The sequence below is a fragment of the Antennarius striatus genome, chromosome 22 (assembly GCF_040054535.1).
Source record: "Antennarius striatus isolate MH-2024 chromosome 22, ASM4005453v1, whole genome shotgun sequence".
In the NCBI taxonomy this organism is placed as follows: Eukaryota; Metazoa; Chordata; class Actinopteri; order Lophiiformes; family Antennariidae; genus Antennarius; species Antennarius striatus.
Window position 1 is genome coordinate 2,698,988 of NC_090797.1, and position 17,396 is coordinate 2,716,383.

At 46.7% G+C, this 17,396-nt stretch overlaps 1 protein-coding gene across 1 annotated transcript; it reads right to left on the reverse strand.

The window, feature by feature from the left end:
• Positions 1-1,026: 1,026 nt before the first annotated feature.
• LOC137589275 (leucine-rich repeat neuronal protein 3) lies at positions 1,027-16,144 on the reverse strand. Its single transcript, XM_068306905.1, has 2 exons — positions 15,792-16,144; positions 1,027-4,774 (listed from the first exon to the last, which is right to left on the reverse strand). Exon 2 carries the CDS (start codon positions 4,339-4,341, stop codon positions 2,215-2,217), a length of 2,127 nt encoding a protein of 708 aa, XP_068163006.1. The 5' UTR covers positions 4,342-4,774; positions 15,792-16,144; the 3' UTR covers positions 1,027-2,214.
• Between the last annotated feature and the right edge of the window lie 1,252 nt (positions 16,145-17,396).

Consider the following 17,396-nt stretch of genomic DNA (forward strand, 5'->3'; position numbering starts at 1 on the left):
GGAGTGAGTTTCTCCACGGCGATGGAGGTGGGAGGGAGAGAAGAGAAAGAGATCATGGAAACGCGTGAGATCGGAGGAGACAGCAGGAGAGATGAGTTTCCGGATAACGTTGGGCTTATTCACTCGAGGATGTAATCAAATCACGACTTGTGAAAGAAATAAGGGGAACAATACGGCTAATATCCATGAGCGGCTTTGAATCTCAAAGAGCTTGTTTGGTTTCTCGGGGTCTGTGGGCGGGTCTTTTTTTATTTTTTTAACATATAAATCCACATTTTTACATGAGCGACCTTGACCTTACAGTCTCATGTATGTACACCTCTCTTTTACAAGCACAGGTGGCGTTTCTGCTCCTCCGGGGCTCCTGAGCATTACCTGAGGAGCACGGCGTGTCATATTTTAACTCCCTTTGTCTTTGACGGATAGCTCGCCTCTAAAAGCCTCTGTCCGCCGTGCTGAAGGCTGGCCTGATGTACGAGCGCCAGCACCCGTTTGATAAATCCGACGTGTCACTCCGCCTCTGACAACCATTCGTCTTCACTCTCTCTCATTCGAGAATGTTCTACCGGACGGATTATTCCTGGAGACAAATAAAAGGTGCGTCCACGGGTGTTGGGACTAGGGTTCCGTCCCACCCAGCGTCACGTCGACTCCCCCCGGTAATGTACTTTATCTCCGTGTCGTATGGATAAACCGGTGGCAGCTGTAGCTGTAGCTGAAGCGCGGTGGCTATATTCAGACCGGATGAAGGACGAACGTGTTCTTAATGAGGCAGCTAATTAGTTCTGCTCTTTTGTCGCCGTTTTATTCTCCTTCTGTTCTGGGTCGGGACGACCACGTAAACATTCAGTTGAAAGTCTCTTGACTTCTTCCGTTACGCTTTTCTTTTTGCTTTGCACCACTTATTCATCACCAATACGTAGGCTTGCACGTGCAACGCATTCTCAAATCCAAAAAAAAAAAAAAAGAAATGAAAGGAAATAAAGTAGGCGGTTGTTTGTAAAAGAAACAATGACATTTATTTTTTTACTTAGCACTTTTCTTAATTAGCCTGTTTGTGCCCATTGATCACATATAGTACAGTTAATATAAAAATGGCTTTTAGAACTTTACACCCAAAGCAACAACGAAATGTCTTCTTAAAATATGTATGCTAAAAATACTGAGAAAGTATTTCCACTTAAAAGGACTGGAGAATAGCTGTGATTCCGCGATGATGACACTTCCACGTTTTTTTTTTTGCCGTGGTTTCCTCTCGCTCACCTCATGTACATATAGTTCTCGTTGTAGGCACTTACCAAGGGAATAACAGACCGCTTCGTGAGGACTTACCACATCAATCACCTCAGTTTTAGTCAGCCTATTATGTTTGTTTTAGTCCAACGCGTTTTGCTTCCGAGTCACCGTCGCAATGAGAACTACACAGCATAAACAACCGTTTGGCAAATGGCTCTCTCTAGACGCTCATTTGGTAGCTGAATTCCATTAAGCTTAATGTGACATTGTAATCAAAAGTTGAACGCTCCTTGACTGAACTCAGAACCCATTTAAGCCGTTCGAATACAGAGGATTTGTCATTACATCAACATAATAGAATATATAACAATATCTCGATGAAAAATCAAGAATCCATTTTTAAATAGAAAAAGGGGTGGGGTATATTTCATCAAAAGGCTTACACCATAGTCACTGTTATTTGTCTACACTACTAAATCTCCCTTCCCAATATAGACAGGTGTTATTACTGTATCTCTATCTCGTCTATGGAGGTTTTACAAAGCACAGACGGTATTGCTTGGGACCACACGGACAGTTCCACAACTCTGAACACATTTAACAGTCAATTACAATAGAGTTGACCATCATCATCATCATTATCATCTTCTTCACTTCCTTCTTTCTGCCTTTATTCTTGTCTGAATGTTACTTTTTGCACAAAATGCCCCTTCCTGTTGATGTGAGCTTGGTTTGATGAAACAGTTTCAAAGCCACCACTTCAGCTATAGGGTCCAAACTGGGAATGAACGTAGTCCCTTATAAACTGTTCCATCCCAGTCCAGTAATACTTTTGCCGGTGTCTTTGAGCAGGTTGGTTTGGTGCGGGGGGGGGACCAGTGGTATGCCTTTGGAACAGTACTACAGATACGTCCACCCTTGCCCAAACGGGCTTGTCCATTTAGTGTAGTCGGTTGGTACTCTACAAAACTGCGCTTCTTAAAAGGCATTTTCAGATACATTTATGACCGTGGCTTTCACTTCCACGCCGCTTGGCAGTCCCTTACCCGAAACCCGCAGCTTTGTAAAAAAAGGAGATTGCATACCGGTAGCTTCCACTGGTGCCAGCAAAGCTTTGGAGTCGCATTTCCTTACATCCCCGTAAAGATGGTGGTTCCTAAGAGACCCATAAATAAGCAGACATGCCACTGAAACCAGAGCCAAGAGTACGCCAAAGACGGTGATCACGGCCGCGTCCCATTTTTCAACGTCCTTGGCCGCCAGCTCTAATCCCTTCGTGGTGACATTGATGCATTTGGTGTCATGGTTGTAGTGGACGCTGCGAACATCCACGCATACTTTGTAGAGAGTCGCCGGGCTGAGATGGGTGATGTTGTAGACCTGGACGTCAGAGGGAACCCTGGTGCTAAACGCTGTAGTGGGATGGTTAACGCCCAACGCCGTGTACCACTTGATGTTGGGAGCCAGGGTGCCGGGATCAGCTTTCCACGAAACCAGGATGGAGTTTGTCTCCACTGATTTGATCCTGACATTCAGAGACCCGTTTGCAGGTTGAGGGAAATATCCATTCACCTCCACCGCCACAGATTTGAGATCAGCTCCGACCAGATTGTGAGCAACACACGTGTAAAGACCAGCTTCGTTTTCCGTCACATCGTAGATGTCAAAAGTTCCCTCAGGGTGCATGTAGAACTTGTCAGACACGGTGTTAGGCAGGACCCTGGTGCCAGAAGGCGTGATCCAGTAGATGTCTGGCTCTGGTTCAGCAAAGGCCCGACAATGGAGCGACAATGAGCTGCCGTTCTGCGCTTTAAGATGCCCAGGCATGCTTTCGGGAGAAATGAGTGGCAGACAAATCTCCATCATCTCCCTGAAGTGCACCTGTCGGACATGCTGGCCTTCGTACTCGGGAGGCTCCACGCAGTACAGCGAATCGGGCTCCATAAAGCGAAGGTTGGTCTTGTTCATGTTCATCCAGCGGACTACACAGTCGCAGCGGATGGGGTTACTATGCATGCTGACCTCTCTGAGATTGGGGAGAGACTCGACAGTAATCCTGTGGAGAGCACTGAGCGCGTTGCCATTTAGCATTAGGGTTTCCAGACGCGGTAGCTTGTAGAAAGCATTGGGATGAATATAGGAGAGTTTAGGATTGTTAGTGGCTTCTATTTTGGTCAGCTCAGGGAGGTTATTGAGGGCAAAGCTGTCGATGGAAACAAGCTCTGGCATGCTATTAATCCCCAATTCTTTCAGATGGAACATATCCACAAAGTCCCCTCTCTGTATCCTTGTGATTGGATTTTTATTTAGATCCAGAAACTTAAGACTTCTTGCATTTCTTAGGGCAGAATGAGGTACCTCAGGGAAAATATTATCATAGAAGGAGATGCTCTCTAAATTATCGAGTCCGGCCAGGGCATCGTCGGGAAGCTGAGACAGGTTCATTCTGGTGAGAACGAGGCTGCGGAGATTACGGAGAGGCTTGAAGCTCATATCGTCGATGGACACAACGGGGTTCTCGCCAATCATCAGGATCTCCAGGTTCGGCATGGGCTCGAACCACTCTCTTTTGATGACCTTCAGCTTGTTTGAGTTGAGGTGGAGCCGAACAAGGTTGCTGAGACCCTGGAAAGCCAGCGGGGAAATGGAGGAGATGAGATTGTGATTCATGTAGAGCTCCTGAAGGTTAGCCACCTCGGCAAGACAACGTTCGGACAAGTCCTGTATCCAGTTTTCCTCCATGTGAAGGGAAAGCAGCTGAGGAAGACTCCCCAGACGGACGTCACTGATGGAGGATAAGTTGTTTTGTGATAAATCAATTTCCGTGATGTTGGCCAGGTAATGCAAGGGTCGGTCGATCTTTGCAATATTGTTTGTTTGCAGTAATAGCACTTGTGTGCCCACTGGTAGTTTTTCTGGCAGGCTAAAGAGTCCCAAGTCATTACAGTCAACTGTCTGCGCCTCCATGTATACAGAACTGGGAGAAAACCAGGGTCTAATCTCACAAACACAGAGCTTTGGGCAATCAGGCCTCTCCTCTGTAGCCACAACAAAAGAGGCCACGGCCAAGCCAACAAAGAGATCCACAAACGACACGTCCTTCATATTGGACTGATTCCCTCTGGTAAGAAATTGGTCCTTGTAGATTAAGTGGTCTGAGCCGCTAACTTCACAAGTAATGAATCATTTGCTACAGGTGCTGAGGCGATTGACTCACCGCCCTTACAGCCGCCAGCTGCAGCAAGACTCCCTAGGGTGGTGCTTTTTTTTTTTTTGTCTTGATGCCCTTGGATATAATGACCAATCACTCAACGCTGTCTGTCGGTGACAAGGTCAGGGGTCGAAGCTGCAGTCGGGCCGACCCAAGAAGGTGGGATGGGGGCGGGGGCAAAAAAAAAAAAGACGGGACTGAGTTTACACCTCAAATGACGTATGAGCACATTTATTGGTATCCGTGTAAAACCTGGTCTTTAAAAACGGATATCCTCATTGGCGATGGCTACTAGCTTCCAGAGTCCACGGCCCAGTCCATTCCTTCCTGTGGGAATAAATGAAAGAAAAACTTCATGAGAATCACATGATAATCAAAATGATCAGTGAGCATCATAAAAGAAGGATTTGATTAAAACTTGTTTCTTATAGGCGCACAGATCCATGTTGACATTCATAAAAGCTTCCCTTAAGATATAAAACCGTGGACCTGCGTCCTCCTGACCTTGTAGACTTCATTTGGTCGACTTAACGATGCGCCTCAACAATATGGATTTTAATCCTGATGCCAGCAAAGCCGATCTATTATTGGTTAAATAGAAATCTTTATTGAGATTCTTAAATGGCAGACTTTCTAGGGCTTAAGCATTAGCCTTAAGGGCAGGCTGCTTGAAGACACGGGAATATGTCAGTCGCTATAGCAACAAATAAACGGGCAGCCACTTCCTGTCGACACTGAGAGGGTATGAAAAGGCACACATCTGACTAGCTTGTTCTAATGTGTAGCCGTCGCAGCAACAATGAAGGCTTATTAATGTGTTGACATAATTAATCACTGCGCAATCAGCAAACACGCACGCTAATAGGATTTAGCATTTTTGGAAATCGGCGTTGATGAGGTGTCGCATACACGTTTGAGCACACATGAATGGGGAAAAAAGGAAAAACTTAATTGGGATTCTTTGGTGTCGGATGCACATGTTTACAAGCAGCAATAATGAAGACTATAAAGCAGCAAACCGCTGGCCTTATCTGTGTTTTTGTTAAATTGCATATATATATATATATATATATATATATATATATATATATAAACCCAGGTAGCTATGAATTGCTGGCATTTTTGTGTCATCTCTCACGGGTGGTGGGAAAAAAAAAAGAAGCTCTTTCGGAACAATAATTTTAAAAATTAATGGGATTTTCACTGATGTTTTCATTTTATCGTGGGAATTACAGACGTCCGCATATCAGAGAGCGGGCGGCGCATACTAAATAAAGGCACGTTGATGATTTTTACATATTTTATCTATACCACAAAGATTCAAATAATGTGCATTCGTGACTCTGTTTTGTCGTGAATGGGGCCGTTAATAACACGCAAGGTGACGTACAAGTGGAACTCCGATTCCACGCGAGTCTTTCAATCCGTTGTCTCCTTTTGACCTCATATTTCTTGTGTCCGCCGTCGTGGACGATGCTCCACGCTTGAAGTGTACCATGTAATTTGTCTTAACTGCCTCTTAGCGAACAGATGGGTTCGATGGCGCTCGTGATATAATCCTGGGCCGCTATGAGAACAAGAACCACGTCTACGGGGAGGAAGTCAAGAGAGACGGCGGATGAAATGGGGAGAATCGAGAGGGTGTGTGTGTGTGTGTGTGTGTGTGTGTGTGTGTGTGTGTGTGTGTGTGTGTGTGTGTGTGTGTGTGTGTGTGTGTGTGTGACGGCAGCTGGAGAGCGAGAACAAGGGAAGAGAAAAATGGTTTCATTTCATCGCCCTCGCCGTTTCCACCTCAGTGGCCACGGAGGGAGAAAAAAAAAGAATGAAATAAGATAAATAAATAAATTAAAAGTTCTAAAAAGGCCCTGCTGGCGGCGCCAAGCCAAGAGTTCATTCCTCAAGCCTTCCTCCAACGCCGGCTGGAGTCTGGATCGGAGGGAGTGTGTGTGTGTGTGTGGGGGGGGGTATTTTTCAAAGCACCTGGGACTTTAATAAGCTGCAACATCCAGAGCATTCTGATAAACAGGGTTGAGCTTCTCTCCCTCAGCACTGGCTCGTCTTTGTTGGCGATGGAGTTGATCCATGCCCCGCGAGCGGAGGCCAGAGTCGCCCATTCAGCCGTCGGTGTTTGGGTCTCACCTCTGTTTGCTCTGGCTTTTCTCTTTAGTAATCACAATTACACAACGGCGTAATGCGGTTAGGATACTGTTACAGCCGCAGCCGCGGAGCTTAATTGTATTATTTGTTTCACCAAGGATGTTAATAGCGCCAGCGGGGACATTCATGGCTTTATTGCTTCCACTTTGTGACGGATATTTTCTGTTTGCAATCACAAATAAGGTCTATGGGCGGGAAGGACAAACAGTTCCGCCAACGTTTGTTTCCGATATTAAGGATTACTTTATCGTGGGGAGATTATGTCAAGTCAGCAAGGTTTAGGCATAAACAGATTGAGGACGCGAACCCATTAATGGTAACATTGGTTTTCCCCCTGCTGGTGAAAATCTAAAATGGGATTAGGAAGGGTTTACTGGACAATTTGCAAATGGGGGAAGAAAGCAACGTATTCACCTGGTGATTAAATGGGATAAATTACGCTAATGGGAAACATTTTAGGTGTTATTTTCATCATTTTTCCAGAGCCCATACTGTGAGATTCATACTTTTATTTGTGTTTCAGCAAAATCAAATCCGTAAAATAGAAATATTCAGTAATACAAAGCACAAATCGGCATGCGGGAAACTGCAACAACAGAAATATTGCCTCTTGTGATTTAGTCAATGTCGTACGAGAAAGGATTGACCCCCCCCCATCTCGACTTGAGCCTAACGACTCAATGACGCGTGACCTGTCACCAGCGCAACACACCTGCATCGATTTACAGTGTGTGTGTGTGTGTGTGTGTGTGTTTGTGGTTCCGCCGCATCCATTCTGATCCCGCTGCAAGTCTGAAAATGTCAAGATTGATGTAAGAGCGAAGCACTCAGGTAAATGTTGTCTTTTTTTTTTTTTTCATAATAATCCAATCAAGTGGAGATATTTAATGGTCATCAAATGTTTTTTCAGGAAGCATTTCTCTTCCTTTGTATCCAATGATGTGTTTTTTAATGGGGAGTGATGGATTTACACTCCGGAGCATTAAACTCCAGCCTTGACAGGGACTTAAGTAAACGCTCAAATGATGGAAACTGATGCTGCATCTCAATTCCCGACTTTCGTCATCGCGCATATTTGACACCAGATTAAATACGGCACGCCACAGAAACGCCGTTTACAAAAGCGTGCAAATCAGGTTTGTTTAAAAGCCTTCTGGACGTCAGCTGAGGTCCCGGCGAAAGTCTGTTGGAGGGTAACAATCGAGATTAGCAAAATACGACACGTCTTTGGGCAAAAATGGTTGGTTACTTCGTTGGCTAATGGAACAGTTTGGAATAAAGTCAAACGTGGTGTAACGGAAGTAAGAAAACCCGTTGGCTTCAAGTTAAACCTCCTGAAAGTGTTTACCATTGATATAGTTGTGTTGAAATAAGGCTAGTAAAGCCACAGCCTCCAAAAGGAACACGTGTTTGGATGGAGAAACCATTCAAGACGCATTTCAAGACATTTTTATACATGTATTTTGTTGTGCGATGGACTGAAGAGGCAGTCGACGCTCTGGGTCTTGCACCATGATACGACGCCTGTTCAAACCTATTAATATAAGGGGTCCAGCTGCAGCCCTCCCTCCTCCCACGCACCCACAATCCACTGCTGGGTTTGCTGGTAATTTAGGTTGAGTGAGAAGGGAAGAAAAAAAGGGGTGAGATTTCGAGAACAAAACGACTCGCCGGGGGAGGAACTTGTCGTAGCGTCTATTGCGGTGCATTAACCCCCGCTGACCCCGAGGAATGCTGTCATAGCAGGAAGTGTTAAGCGTGAACCGGCCGTGGGGGAAGGCAGCTGCTCGAGATTGAGAGACGAACAAATAAATGAATGCTGCGGTTTGTTCGGGGAGCAAAACCGTAGGACAAAGAGGAATGTGCTTAATAAGTCCGTGGCAAATAGAATCCAAAGACGGATGCTTTTAATCCGGGTGTGGATAGTCTTGACGGGCAGGATGTGCAATCGGCAGCAGGTGATTTCAGCCGCCTTCAGATGTTTCAGCGCCTCGTAACTCCACTTTGACACGTGCAGGGCGACCCTGTGGAAGCCTTTCATAGGTCAGGATGAGGTCGTCATTCATGGCGCTAATGCTAAGTACCTCCATTACACCAGCTGACAGTTTGACCCTCAGGATGTTCACTTACACCAACGTTATTCCTGACAGTGAACGTTAGCAAACGGACTCCTGGGTGTCCGTTTCTGGTAAACGCAAAAAAAAAAAGATAAAACCTGTAGTTTGAGACTTTAACATTCAAATTTTCAAAAATTTGTTGGACGCAAAAATCAGAATTCTCACCACTCTGCTAAATGCTACGCTATGTTTGCCAGCTAGCTGCTGTCTTTGTCTCTCCACAGTGTGTGTTTTGATGACTCATCAAAATATGATGGGTTTAGAAAGTTGCTGACTCAAGCTAAAGGAAACGATGCCAATGGAAGGTAAACGTTGTCAGGTAAACTGTTATTTAGCGGTTGACAAAGCGCTGCTCGCTGTGTGTGCTAAACATTGCACCAGCTTTGACATGCATTTCTATATATACGTCTTCTTTGGCATGTTGTCACATCGGGGGCAGCGTGACGCCGCCGTAGGTGAGTAAACACACCTGTAGACTCCAATCGGGGGTTTGGCCCGATGTGTTTCCATGGAAACTTTATTGATGGTTCTGATTATCACAAGAGACGCATCTCAGATTCCAAAGAATATTAATTATAGCCTCTTAAAAATATTTACACCCCTGGGTTTGGCGTCATAGAGATCATGTTTTACAGAACAGTCCGTGACTGAGCACAACAGCGACGCCAGCACAAACAGACGTTGTCTTTGGTCCTTGTTAGTCAGACTTCACTCCTCATTAGCGTGACATTTGACATGACGCGAAAGCTCCGATTTTCCTCATTAAGACGCTACACTTTTGTGTTGCTCTTGTTGTCAGGTAAAAAAACACGCAACTTGTTAGCGCGACGTTGAAGTCGAGGATACCGACGCCTCCTCGATGTGTGAACAATGGAAGTTTGTGAAGCTACTGCTGAAAAAAATGGGTGTTGAAGTTGTCAAACTACTCTTTGAACACAGTTGGAAGTTTTATACGCCAGAGGAAAACATTGTCTTCGTGACTTATGTGCTATTTTTAATTGAACCAGCTCTCATGTGGAAATTGCGCCGGACTAATTCCCGACATCCCCAAATTGGGATATTCCGCTTTTTAAGTGCTTCATCTCCTTTCAAGGTGAAAAACATTCCCATTCACATCGTGGCAACACCTCATAAGTTACTCTCCCAGCGGGCTACCTCCATTATGCTAACTGTGGCTGGTCTGGACAGTAATGGCGCAAACACAGTTTGATTAGGGGCCGGTGAGATATGACGACTCTAAATTAATGAGTGTGCACAGCGGGGATGGGAAGCATTGGTCCTCGATGGCTCGGCGGTGCTAATTCAGGCAACCCTGACTCAAGCCGGCTGGGCCGAACTGTTTGTTTTCTGCTGATTATTGAAATGAGCTGTAAATCCTCCCGCTGGCTTCACCGAGCCGTGGAAGGGTGGGGTGGGGGGGTTTTAGTGGTGCGACAATGGAGAGATGATAGCCATCGTGGACGGTCAGGCACCCGCGGATGCTAGACCGCGGGTTTGACCTACGGTTCGGCTTGAAATGAGGCGATTTATTGCGCCAAACGAGTGGACGAGGCCATGGAATCGGTTTTAGACTCTGGGTTACCTTTGGGATTGCATCGGCCCCCTCGGAAGGATGATGATGAGGCCCGAAATTGCCCGGTGTTGCAACTGCTGAAAGGTAGACGTCACCTTTACTGGGGTAAAACTGCGTGGAAGACATAAAGGTCAAACATATGTAGAATGTAGGACGCAGCGGAATGGCCTCCTCTTTCAGGGAAATGGCCTGAATATTGTGGAAAAGCTTCACTGGGAATTTTGATCCATTGGTGATAAACCTCTCTCTCCCTCTCTCTCATTCCTGGGTGATTTCTTCTTCCCCTCGTCTCCTGTATGATTCTTCTCATTCCAAACTTGTATTTTTTTTTAAAAAACATCCTTTGTGTTGTCATTGTCGCTCATCTTCAAACGGACAATCTTCCCTTTCGGATCCAACCTAGAAGTGGACTTGAGGAGAGGCAGGTATTTATTTTAGTCCTCCTGCACATCCCGCTTCCAGTCTCTCTTTCTGGGCATCCTACTTTCTCATTGCTCATTGCTGTCAGCCTAATTGCCTTCTCAATACTTGTCACCCCCGCCGTGCCAAATCTAGTCTATCTGCATACCATCTGACTGAGTCTCTCAGGAGCTGATACTTCCTAATTACTAACGTCCCGGCCTGTTTGCCTTTCGTTTCGTTCCTTTGGCTCGGCTCGGCTTTTTTTGGTCGATCCCGTAAGGATGGAAGTTTGAGGTCACGCTGCTGCTGACAAAGCCAATTACAGTCCGTCCAGCGGGCCGACGCCCGACAGACACGAGACCAGCGACTCCCACCAGTTCTCATCTGCAGCATCTTCGGTTGCACCGTTTACTTCTAGGCCAAACTAGTTTTTGTATCTGGCACCACGTTGGAGCGTAAAAACCAGTATTAATTACACTTAAAGTGAGTTATTATCAGGGTGTGAAGATGGTTGGTGATGGTTCAACTATCGCTGCACACAACGCAGTAATAATACATCTAGTTGTTCCAGTATATCTGCAACCGTCACTTGGCAATAACGCTGATCAACCATTGCTGTCAATGCGATTTCTCAATTAACATTCAAAAAATGTGTGAAATCTGGGTTTTATTAAAAAAACTGTAAAAAAAAAAAAAAAAAAAAAAATTGGGGATTTTACCAAAGGAAAGTTGGGAATTTGGGGGTAGAGTTCTCCCTTGTTACTTGCGGTTAATGCGTTCCAGGAACCACACGCGAATAACGAATTCCGCAGATATTGACATACTATTTATCTTATTTACGGTAATTAAAATGTTTATGAACCCTCCCCACACTTATATTAAACCACTTTCTACCTGTATTACCTTTTCCCACACTTTTGTGTCTCATGGAAGTGGAAAGAACTCAAGGAATGTAGCGCAATTCCGGGTGCCGTCAGCCAATAGAATGCGCGTACGGTATCAGGTGACTACCTACTAAAAATCCGCGATGAGGTGAAGTGGAGCCTTGATGCGCGAAAAGTACGAGGGATTACTGTATTTGCTGTTTCTATCACTTCCTGTCGCTGTCCGTTAGCCTTTCTGGGTAAGCCCCTCGGTGGGCGTCTGCCTCCGGAAGGCTTCGGCGTCCCTCCTCCCTGCCCTTCACCTCATTGATTTACTATTAAACCTCCTCTAAGGTAAGGGGGAGTCCATTAAAGAGGGGTTTCTAGGTGGCGTTGATGCATAATGAGACTTCACGTGGACGAAAATCACGGCTGGCCACGAATTTGCAGAAAGTCGACTGTTAATGTAAAATCGATGTTCCAAATTAACCACAGGACCCAGGTCTCTGGTTTTCAGCACTTATGTAGGCAAAACATGCCCTTGGGCCGATTAAGGGATAACGCACATGCTGCACTATCGAACACTACTGCACACCCACCTGCACAATCACAGCGGACCAGAATGTTCACAAACGCAAGCAAAAAAACGCAAGCTTCCGCAAACACGGGCAACCGGAGAACGTGTAAATCAAACATACCCCCCGCCAATTCGCATAATGCATGCATGGGGTCTGGGCATATAGCGGTAGAACGCACCTCCATAACCCCCACCCACCCACCCCTGTCTAATTCACATCACCCTGCATCTATTACAATTAAGCCCAGGCTCCCAGCTCAAGGCTACCGCCGATAAGGTCAAAGGCGTAGAGACCATTCCGACACTCATTTCTAAGCCCCCCCCCGCCCCGCCCCCCAACATAATCGCACCCACTCTTGACAAAAATCTGCATAATGGTCCATGTATAGCTGTTAGCCGGAATGAAAGAGGGGGAGGTGTGAGGAGGGACGGGGTGGGAACCGGTGGCGTATCCCTCAAAGTCAGAACCAAATTGAATCTGCAGGTGCAAACGTGGCGTCTGTGTGCCCCCCCGCCCCTCCCCCCAAAAAGACGAGCAGCTATCTATATTTATATGAATAATATATAGCCGGTCAAGGGGGCCACGAAGCCTGCAGGGAATCGGCGGCGACGGCAGATGGAATCAATCATTATACGCCGCTGAAATGCGTTTACCGCCGGCTCGGACCTCTTTATTATGATTTCACGGGGTTTGATATGAGCTCCCCCCATTCCTGCTTCCGTTCCCAACACTTCCTGAGCACGAAGCAGACGGGAGATGGGAATCTTTTCAAATGCACAAAGGTTTTTGGGGTTTTTTTTTGGAAGCAGACAAAGCATCGGCTGATTTGGAGACGGTGGTTTTTTTTAATATTTGCATCTCTTCAGATTTAGCCGCTCCATCTATCCATCCGTCCGTCCACATGGCACGTGGTCGGCTCTCGTGATAACGGCGTCCGCCAAGCTTTTCATTAGCGCGCTGATGGGCCTGCACACTCGTGTGTGTGTGTGTGTGTGTGTGTGTGTGTGTGTGTGTGTGTGTATGCAGAACAGATGGACTGCCCAGCAGTAGGCCTCAGATGCGTGCCTCCCTCTCCACTCGCGTTTGAAAAACCAGAATACGTGCATATGTCGCCGTCGTGTCCGACTCTGATAGGAATCGGTCGAATCGCGGCGTGATTAGTGTTTAATAGCTTTGATTGTTTTTATTTGGAAGGGGGGAGGTGGGGGTTTGTTTGCCTGCGTTAATTTAAAAAAAACAAAAAAAACAAAACACCAACCCACCTGACGTTTACCTGTCGTGTTTAACGCACCCTTTTTGTCGAAACTGCGACAAAACCCCCCCCAAAACACTCCAGAAACACGTGGTGACAGAATAACCCAAATGCTAATGTAAAAGTAAATGTCAATGGATACAAATGAAGTGTGCCCCTCCCCGCCCCCCCACCACCTCGCTGACCTTTTGATACGAGCTGAAAACAACAAAATGTCATGAATGCCGCCATCGGAACCTGTTTTGATCCTTTATTTTCCTTTTGTGTGTGTGTGTGTGTGTGTGTGTGTGTTCGATCCTCTATCCTCTGGTCTCTTTTCATTCCACGCAATCTGTGTCCGTCCAGATCCAAAATGGAACCCCCCCCCCCCACCCCACTTTCTCCTCCGGCCTGCACTTGATTCCATTTTAATGGGCTGGCCCCCGTATTTGTTTGGGAACACAATGCTATCAGGAGATGCCGTTGCTCGGCTGTACAGGCTGAGCCCCCGCAGCCGTCGTCTAGTGAATATGTTTACATGCATTCCACTCAGGAACAACCCCCCCCCCCCATTCCATTCCCCTCCAAATGCATCCTGGGGGGCATCTTGTTACCGCCATTGCTAACCCTAAAATCTTGAGATAAATGTGATTTTTAACGGCACAGGATGATCACCCCCCCCCACGCCGAGCCTCCACAAGGCCATCCTGACCCCCCCCATCCTGAACCCACCCCCCTCCTCCTGTGCTGCTGCTCACTCTTTCACACGCAGATCAATAGGCAATTCGCAAAAGCCACTCGCTTTAAGCGCGTGAGTTAGTGTGGACATGTCGTATTGATTAGTTTTGAACAAATGTGCCCAAATTAATAAAGCAACCCATTATGGCTTGGCTGTGCTGTTTTCTGTTAGAGAAGGGGGGGGGGGTGTAAGAGAGGAAGGGAAGGGGGGGGGTAAACTTGACACCTGATCCTGACACCAAACACATCCATCAGGGGAAGGCTGGTGGAGGAATACGAACATTTAAACCAGACAGGATGGTGGTGGAGGTGGGGGGGTGGTGGTGGTGGTGGAGAGATGGGGGGGGGGCACTCTCGGTGTGGCGTGTGATGTCGCCCGTGTGTCGTTTGGATGCATTTTTCATAGCGAGCAGCTGCTTTTGGTGCGTCATTCATAGCGCGAAGGCCAAAATCTATTGTATCTATGGCAAGGGAGAACACACACACACACACACACACACACACACACACACACACACACACACACACACATCTGTAATGGGAAGATTACAGCAATGACATCCTGCAGCCCCCTTGGTGAAAATCACATTTATTATTATCGGCCATTGTCGGTTTTATCTGCCTTTGAAATATTCATGAGTGATACATCTGCTGGATGAGGAGAGGGTGTGTGTGTGTGTGTGTGTGTGTGTGTGTGTGTGTGTGTGTGTGTGTGTGTGTGTTAGAGAGAGAGAGACGCCCAATGCAGTTACAGGGTAACTGAACCCCCTCCACCCCCCCCCACACTGGAGATCCAGACCCCGGGATGTGTTCGGGAACCAGCGGGGGAGCCGCTGATGGGGAGCGGCGCGACGAGGCGACCCCTCTGGGGCCGCTTCGATCCCGCAGAGCCCCCCTCCCGGTGCGGAAATGGCTGTGAGAACCGTGTGTGTGTGTGTGTGTGTGTGTGTGTGTGTGTGTGTGTGTGTGTGTGTGTGTGTGTGTGTGTGTGTGTGTGTGTGTGCGCGTTAAAATAAGGCCCGTGAGCCATGCGTAACATACTTTCCTGACGCGTGTCGGGGGGGGGGGGTCGACTTCTCTGTTTGCAACAGGATGATTTTGAGGGGAGAACGAAAAGAGGAGGAGGAGGAGGTGGTGATGGGGTGGGGGGTGATGTTGGGGAGTGGGGGGGGGGTGGCCACCATTCTGTGGATTTCTTCGAGACGTGTCTGGTGTGCGCGCACTAAGCAGAACCCGGTGATATGAAACTGTCAAACCACACAGTCCGACACACACACACACACACACACACACACACACACACACACACACACACACACACACACACACACACTTGAATAATCTGGGTGGTGTTTTTTTTTTTTAGCTTCAGATCGCTTTAAAAATCCGCTCAGGTTGACTCACATCCTGCGGAGTTGCGCAAAAGCGCGTCTCTCCACGTCCAAGTGAGAATTCGGGTCTATATTGTCATGAGGCGCAATCATCCCGCAATATCCGCACTGATTTCTGTGTTTAACCACGAGGATAGAGACGGAGAGACGACGCGTCCTTTAAAAAAAAAACAAAAAAAAACAAAAAACATCCCCGAATTGGAGATTTCAGGCGTTTTTTTCCCATCAACTTGCGCCGAACAGACGCAGCCGCGCAGTCGGGAATGAAAAGAGGAGCAGAGAGAGCGAACTTACCGGATTTGATCATCATAGCCCCTCGAAGCAGCGTCCGTTTCTCTATATTCCCATCATGCGCGCCGCTCCAATATGACGGTCGAGCCCCAGCGCGCAACAAAAAGAAGAGGAAAAAAAAGAGCCAAGAGAACAATGTATGGTCTTCTTGGGGTTTTTTTTTTTTTTTTTTACGCAGTTGATAAGGAATCAGTTCGAGCCTTTCTTCCACGGCAGCTTCAAGGTGGAAGGAAAACACCAAACGAAACGAAGTCCACGCGTAAGGATGGAGAGAGAGAGAGAGGTGCGTTTTGTTCCCGGTGCCCTTCCCCTCCTCCGGTTCTTCACTGCTGTTCAGGGCGCATCTCTCCCCTCGATCAGGTGTCAGCCGGACCACATAGATGCGCCGCCGTCTCCCCAGCAGTCATTAATATCAGCGCAACCCCCCCCCCCCCACTGACTCTCCAGAGAAACAGCCAATAGCGTCAGAGAAGCAGGCGCGGCGCTCGCAGCATCCGCGCTCCGGTTGGCCGAGAGGCGCCGTCAGTCACCCCCCCCCCCTTAGAATCCTTGTTCTAATCCGCGTCTCCTTCGGTAGGAGGTGAAGTGAAGCACGCCGCAACAAATATCCACATTAACAAGTCATCAGGTGTAAAGAAATGTTGGATTAGACGCGCAAAATGTGGGGAATTTGTTCGTTTGTTAAATTCTACTAAAGATTAAAGGTCATGTTTGAGTCCTCTGCGCTGGGAAAAGACGCACCCTTTGTTTAAGGCGCGTTTTTTTTTTGTATGAATTAATTTGATCTTATTTCTTTATTTTAAAGGATCTAAAAGGTGATATAGAAAAGAAAAATTAGAAAATAAAAGTTTTATCCAGTAGCTAATTTGGAAACGGTTGTGCATTGTGGTCCTCATGAGAAATATTTACAACTTGCCCTGATGAAACAAATATTTAGTTAATATGAAATTTAAGATTTTGGCCAAATCATAAATTCAACTGCAAAAATATTTCTTTAAGTTGGTCCAAAGTGCCGTCCCCCCCCCCCCCAGTGTGCTCTATGGAGATGTGTCACTTCATGAGGGCCCGGTGCCAATTGGACCGCGCTCGACATCGTTGGCCGGCGTTGGGTTTGATTTTCCCTGGCTACGAACGCTACAGGCCAACCAAAAAAAAAAAAATCAAAATCACAAGCATGTCTGATATTGATCGCTGTGCTCTCGGGTCAGCTGTGTGGGACGAAAGCGGCATGACTCACTGCAACCAAACATTCCAAATGACCTTCTGTTCAGAGGCCAAGAACCAGTGGAGCAAAAAGTCACCCCAAAAGTAGCAGAAGCAAACTGGAAAAACAAAAAACAAGAGACATTTGCATACATGTAAAATGTAACAGGGATATTTTAGCCATAGAACGATGGAAAGTATGAAAAGTTCAAGTTCTTATCAAACAAAAAGGCCAAACTCTGAGTGATGGATTTTTACACGTGTATAAATGTATCGTCAGGTAGATGCTATAATGTTCTTGATAACATTTTCATGTGTAGGCAGGACTTCTCTGAAGGTCAAAGCAAAGCTAACGTATGGGTGTAGCCATCAAACGCCACATATAGTTCTTCTACGCGTCTTTAA